The sequence below is a fragment of the Pyrus communis genome, chromosome 12 (genome assembly GCF_963583255.1).
Source record: "Pyrus communis chromosome 12, drPyrComm1.1, whole genome shotgun sequence".
Lineage (NCBI taxonomy): Eukaryota > Viridiplantae > Streptophyta > Magnoliopsida > Rosales > Rosaceae > Pyrus > Pyrus communis.
In genome coordinates this window covers 22,446,291-22,452,945 of record NC_084814.1, presented here as the reverse complement: position 1 = coordinate 22,452,945, position 6,655 = coordinate 22,446,291, and the positions used below count along the sequence as shown (strand labels likewise).

Genomic DNA, 6,655 nt, shown 5'->3' with positions numbered 1-6,655 from the left:
TATTTTGCGCTTCTAGTGAAAGCGTTGAAGTGCTTCTTACATAAGCGGAAGCAATCCCAAATGGGTGCTATATAATCCATCAGTCCATTCATCTTTACTTGCATGACGAGGGAAGTCATGAATCGGGTAACAGAAAGAAAAGAAAAGAAGAATATGGGATCAACTACAGCTTCCTCTAGTTGATTTGATTCCTAATTGTCTTCACGAATTTGATTAGGATTTTTATTGTGGAACTTACAGTCTTCTTTATTCCTAGTTGTTTTCGCATATCCAGCTCAAGGGCACATAAACCCACTCCTCCATTTGCCAAACGTTTAGCCTCCAAAGACCTAAAAACCACTCTAGCCACCACCCCTAACACCATCAAATCCATCTACGCACTGGCTGTGCGAATTGAACCCATCTCCGATGACTACGATCAAAGCGGATTCAACCAAGCACCAACCCAAGCAGCCTACTTACACTCATTCAAAATAGTTGGTTCGAAAACCCTAGCAGAGTTCATATTGAAGCTCAATGCCTCAGCAGGCTCACCACCTGTCAGTTGTATTGTGTATGATTCACCGCTTCCACGGGCACTTGACGTGGCCAAAGAGTTCAAAATCTACGGAGCTGTGTTTTTAACCAACTCAGCTTCTGTCTGCTCTATGCACTGGCGTATCGTAATTCGCGGTCTGTCGTTGCTTGTGATGAAAGAAACTTATGGGTTTATTTTTTCAGGTAGGTAATAAATGAGTGACGTGGGGTTTTGATATTATCTGCAAAAAACGATTACAAAGTGTACTGGAGAAAAAAGAAGAATCATGGAAACTGAATATTTATGAGGCTCAAAAATTGTAACGATTACAAAGTGTTTATAGAGATGAGGCATAGTGATTTTCACACTTTCGTTTTCTACTTCTACTCTCCTTCTCTTTTTTATTTATTCAATTCAAAAGTTAGGAGGAGAACAACGAAAAAAGAGAGAAGTTTGAAAATCACTACCCAACAAAATTTATAATTGATTCTGTTTAACAACGGTGTTTTCCATGATAGTAATGCTGAAGTTGACTTGACATTATTGTTTATTTAAAAAAATAAAATAATTGATTCAATTTATGCATATTTATCTTTGAACCATAAAAATGGAGTATTATTGCTTTGATGAAGATATATTCATTGCAATTGCTTTACTAATTGGAAAAGTAGAATAAGGATCCGGAGAGGATCCTCATTCGGAAAAGTAAAACACTGATGCTATTGAACCTTGGCTCTTTTGTCAGTCTTACCAAAAGTGTGTGTGTGTGTGTGTGTGTGTATTGAAAAGCTGGTGAATGAAATGCTGGGGTTTTGGCCCTGGCGATGGTGGGTCCCATGGTGCCATCAGCCTACCTGGACCAATAAATTGAAGGAGACGGAACCTGTGGTGCAAGTATCTGGAGGCCAAAAGCATACAAGTGCACTGGAGAAAAAAGCACTTTAAAGTGTGGTTTACGTCTCATTTGGAAGCATGGCAGAGACTGCTGCTAAACAGGTTGAAGAAATTAATTGCATGGGGAATGAAAGCAAGTAATCTGAATTTCCTGTCGGTTTGCCAGATGACTTTTTGGAGTCAGTAGGTGAAGCTGGGTTGGTTGTGCCATGGTGCAACCAACTGGAGGTTCTAGCAAACCGATCCGTGGGTTGTTTTGTGACTGACTGCGGATGGAATTCAACGTTGGAGGGGTTGAGCCAAGGCGGCCGATGGTGGTGATGCCGCAGTGGAGCGACCAGCCGACTAATGCAAAATTTGTAGAGTTGTAGGGTGTTGGAGGAGAGTTGAGAAAAATGAGGAGGGGATTGTGAGTAGGGTAGAGAGAGAGACGTGTGTGAGTGAAGTCATGCGAGGAAAGAGAAGTGGAGAGATCAACTGGAATGCCTTGAAATTCATGGAGAGAGCCTGCGAAGAGATCTGTTAGCGTAGGGGGAAAATCAGATGACAACATAAATGAATTTGTAGCAAATCTTTCAACGCTGAAGGAAGGCTAATTAACCAAACAAACTGAAGCATTGCAGAAATTCAGCGTATCGACGTTTTACATTCATCAGATTGTTTACATATAACTCTGCAAAAGAATGTATATGTGAAAAATTATACACCTGCATGCCCTTCTATAATATTTGTATAAAAGCCAAAGTTATGGAAGACGATGGAAGCAACCTAACACGAAACCTTCAAAATCCCGACTGGTGCCAGTTACTCTGGAAGTTTACAATCTTTTGCATCTTTACATACTTCTCCCTGTATAGGAAAACAGATAATGAGACGTGTGTTAGCACCAAATGGTTCAAATATTTCAAATTCTTAAGCGTTTCTGTGAAAGTTGATAGCTGCTGTTAACATAAGCTTATGGTTCCATTCCCATTCGGATTCAATTAAAGGTGTTGAACGGTAATAGAACTGAAATCCATGCAAATGAACGGTGCTTACCTTGGTCTTCTTTCGCAACTCCAAAACCTCTTCTAGGGGTGGCCGGCCTAATGCAAAAACAGGATGTCAACATCATCTAACAGAAGTTTATATTAATCATAAGATATCTGGGCAGCAGAGTTAACAAATTAGCATACCTGTGATTTGAAGACGATATTTAGCCCAAACGCCATATACAGCACCAGCTATTGTTGCAATCTGTGAATAAATTGTTTTCCCATTAGACCACCAGATAAAGATAACATACTATTGTAGATCATTTAGTTCTACATGGCGGAAAAGTAGATGAATCAAAAAAGGAGACTCACAGGTTCGTATTTGGTTATGGCATATACCCATCCGAGCCCCACTTGCTCGTAGAGCTTTCTGAATGCCTGCAGCAGTTTTCATCAGCTTTATCCATCTCCTGGACAACTCAAGGGAAAACTGTATTCAAAATAGGGAGCTAAAACGTGGCACGAAAAGGGGCTTACTTCGACATCAGTGACCACAGTTCCATCAGAGAGGATGGCGTGAATGTTTCCCATAACCTAAACAAAACAACACAAGAAAGTGTCACTAAGTTCTGATGTATTTGTCCAAAACATATCATATCATCTTTCTATGTTTCAAGCCAGGAAATTTAAATTGGATATTAAAAAGAGGAAATACTGCCGATGATATAATTTGGTTTCGTAAATCTTAGCATCAAATTTCAATAACGCAAACTTACAGTCTTGTAGTCCAGCCCTTGATTCTCCTCTGGCGAGTAGTCATCTGAACTTATGTCAACAAACTTGATGGTACCATAACGCATATTTCTCTCTCTCAGCATGTCCACCTGCCAATATAACGCAAACTTCAGCACACTCGAAACCATCAAGAACAAAAGGACTTTGTAGCTTCATCCGTACGAAACTCATCAAACAAACGCTAATTACATTATAAACAGAAAAGTAACAACAGGGATATATAGACGGGTGTTTGAAGGTAAGGATCGACCTCTCGCATGCATAAGGGGCAATCCCCGTCATAGAGCATTTTAATCTTCCAATTCTGAGGTGTTTGTTCTTGATCATTTTCTTTCTTTGGAGTTATAGGATCTGCAGCTGCCCCACTTATAGCCCTTACTGAAGACTTAAACCCTACAAATACATCATACATACACACACATATGCATCATAAACTGAACTATTTGCAAACCATAAAAATTTGTTTTTGATTCCATGGTCTCAAATAAAACCAAACCAACAATAATATACTAAATCCAATAACCCTGGACATTGTTCGGTTACATCCTACCAATAACAAGTTGACACATATGCATAGATAACCCAATAAATTACACATAACGAAATATTTCTACGCACATATCAAACTATGATCGCCAGGAAAACAAGAATTAAATGAGAATGGCATTGCGAAACAAAAATTTCTACTAAACAGACAATAAAGGAGCTCCAAACCTTGTGCGGCTTATTGTCTGTTTAGTGTCTGTGAGATGGGTAAATAGGATAAATCAGTCACAACTCACCAGGTTGGTTAAGAGGAGGAGCCGATATGAATCTTTGGGGTTGAAATTGATGGCGCTTGAGTTGTTGGAGAGAGAGAGGAACTGAAGAGAGTGAAGGGTTTCTTTGCCTTCCTCCAATTTTACATGCTAAAGCAGCTGCCCTCATTGCCATTGCTTCTTCTCTTCTTTCTGTAATCAAATCCAAAGCTATTGGGATTGAAATTTTGGAACCAAAAGGTCCAAAGTTAGTTTGCTTGGACTGCCCTGGTTCATAACTACCATGTATACGTGGCAGTCTGTCCTCCACCCATAAACATGACACGTGGCACGAAGGGAAAGTAGCCCCAAACCCGCTGTTCCAAACAGTGAGTTCTGTTGCTCTCAAACAAAACAAAAAAAAAAAAACAAAAAAAACAGCGAGATAGATATGGGGTACTAAAATAAATATGGCAAAGTATGGGGTTATAATAGAAAAATAAAAAGCACAAAAAATCGCCCTGATAGCAAAAGCTCGAGTCTTTGCGGAAGTATTTGGTAGCTACTGCTTCAAGCTCCGGTTATTGACTATGGCGTTCCTGCTCCGCAATTCCGTCGCTTCCCATTTCCAATCCCACTCACAGGTGCGCTTTCTCTGTCTCATACGTTCGATCTGTAACGCCGTAGTTTTGATTTGGTTCAGTATTTCCTTTCTCCCTAACTATTTCGGTTTAACAATCAGAGGGGGCAGAACGATTCGCTTTCCCAATCGCGCCGCCAGTTCCACGTCGAGCCAGGGCCTCGCGAGAAAGCTGTGAGTCTCTATCTTTCTCTCTCTTAATTTATTCAGCTATGCAGGATTGTTCGGATTTTGATTCGTTTGGGGCAGCTTTTTATTTCATCTTGTATCTGAGATTCGGCCATGAAACTTCGAGTTTAGCATTTTCGATAGTTGGGTAGCAAACACATTTGAGCATACAGCTTAAAGATTTTAGCTTTAGATTTATTTGTGCAAATTTTGTTTATTTATTTGATTTTGATGTTTGTTAGCAGCAGGGTGAATGTGTTTATTTGATTTCGCTGGTTCAATTGTGCATTTGGGCTGGACTGAGTTGTTTAAATTTGCAGCTCTTGGCACCGGACCCATCTTTAAAACGGTTCAAGTCGCATAAGAAGGGCGTGGCTCTAGTTAAAAGACTTGGAGATGTTCTTACCATTGTTATCGTTGCTGGTACGCAATTATTTTGCTTGAGATTTAATCAGATGGTGTATTAGTTGCTATGCATAAGCTTAATTTACCTTGATACTTTTGATAAGATGTAGCCATTACGCACTCCTCTGCCTTTCCTAAATTAGGTTCTAGTTACCGTACATTTTTTAGATTTCTTAGATAATTTTTTATGGTTTCGGGGATGTGGTAGGCAGGAAGCCGCGGTTTCATCAGGAAGAAACCGTTTGATTATAAGGTTAATTGTCTGATTATTTACCTTTTCCATGTTTATACTATATGATCAATTGATTTGATTGCATTTATTGTCTGATTAGTAAAGTCCTCAGTAAGGCTTTGACAATTGACAAAAGAAGGGGTTGGGGTTACAGTTGTTTTAGCCTCTTATAGCTTAAGCTTGGAATATGCCCCTTAAGGATGAGTCGCAAGCTAGAGGGGTTCATTTTCCTGCTTCCCTCTCCGCCTTTTTTAGGGTTGCAAAGTTTGTTTGTATTCACAGATGCACATTCACAGACTTATAACGATATCCACCTTCAAAGTGTGGGTTGAATTTGCTGTTTCTTATATTCGTTGAGAAAAATATGATTACTTTTTCCATCTGTGAACGTAGCATGATAAACAAGGGAAAATAGCAATCAGGATCATTAAGACCTGATTAGAGAACGATATTCGGTGGTCTGAATTGTTGAAATCTGTTTTGTATTTTAACAAATTAACTTGTGTTCTATAATCCAACCATTCCATATGTGTTTAGGGTAGTGCTATTCACACCCCCATTTTTACTTCCCACACATTCCTTGTTAATATTTGTCCTTTGATTTTCTTCAATTCATTCCGTTTGACGGCCGGAAATTGAGAAGGATGTATGGGAGGTAAAAAGGGGTGTGTTGATAGCACCACCCTGTGTTTATAAGATAGGTTGAAAACACTTGATTGAGTGCATTTCTTGATAGAAGGCAATAATGGACTTCCTTTTAATTGTGACTTTTAATATTGTGCCTTGAATTGGTCAATGTAATTGTGTATGTGTATTTATGTGGTTATACAAATTGGATATATCAAGGAATTAGAGTCTTGTTTAACTTGTTACAGTGTTCCAAGTACTCATGTGTTTATGATGTTTATCAGGCGCCTGCTATGAAATATATGTAAGAGCAGTAATGCGAGAAGAGGCTAGGCAACAGGCTAAGGAACAGGCAGGGGCTTCGGGTGCAAGCGCATAATCAAGTGTGTGTGGGGGCGTATTTCTTCTGGCAACCATGTGGAATGCGTCTATATGCTGAATAAGTAGAAAACAGATTATCCTGAGCTGCTTTCGAAGTATCTGTTTCTGATCTCTATTAGGTTTTGTTTCTTAATAAGATTGTCAATTCTATAAAAATCGTAGAACAAGATGAATGCAGTTGAACACTCTTTGTGTTTTTGTAATGAATGTTTTGCTTAATTTTAAACCATAATATCCTTCCTAAGCTGGAAATGCAGAAGAAAACGTTACAAAACCTTCACCCTT

The 6,655-nt window shown here is 39.2% G+C and overlaps 2 protein-coding genes and 1 pseudogene across 2 annotated transcripts; 2 read left to right on the top strand and 1 right to left on the bottom strand.

The window, feature by feature from the left end:
• The first annotated feature begins 1,341 nt into the window (after nucleotides 1-1,341).
• On the top strand, nucleotides 1,342-2,007 carry LOC137710185 (mogroside IE synthase-like; annotated as a pseudogene).
• A 5-nt stretch (nucleotides 2,008-2,012) lies between these two features.
• LOC137711082 (uncharacterized protein At5g50100, chloroplastic) lies at nucleotides 2,013-4,164 on the bottom strand. Its single transcript, XM_068450286.1, has 8 exons — nucleotides 3,963-4,164; nucleotides 3,431-3,573; nucleotides 3,162-3,269; nucleotides 2,923-2,979; nucleotides 2,758-2,823; nucleotides 2,587-2,647; nucleotides 2,450-2,496; nucleotides 2,013-2,260 (listed from the first exon to the last, which is right to left on the bottom strand). Exons 1-8 carry the CDS (start codon nucleotides 4,111-4,113, stop codon nucleotides 2,216-2,218), a joined length of 678 nt encoding a protein of 225 aa, XP_068306387.1. The 5' UTR covers nucleotides 4,114-4,164; the 3' UTR covers nucleotides 2,013-2,215.
• Nucleotides 4,165-4,421: 257 nt separating this feature from the next.
• On the top strand, nucleotides 4,422-6,614 carry LOC137711087 (succinate dehydrogenase subunit 7A, mitochondrial-like). Its single transcript, XM_068450292.1, has 4 exons — nucleotides 4,422-4,561; nucleotides 4,660-4,731; nucleotides 5,046-5,148; nucleotides 6,274-6,614. Exons 1-4 carry the CDS (start codon nucleotides 4,508-4,510, stop codon nucleotides 6,366-6,368), a joined length of 324 nt encoding a protein of 107 aa, XP_068306393.1. The 5' UTR covers nucleotides 4,422-4,507; the 3' UTR covers nucleotides 6,369-6,614.
• The last annotated feature ends 41 nt before the right edge of the window (nucleotides 6,615-6,655 follow it).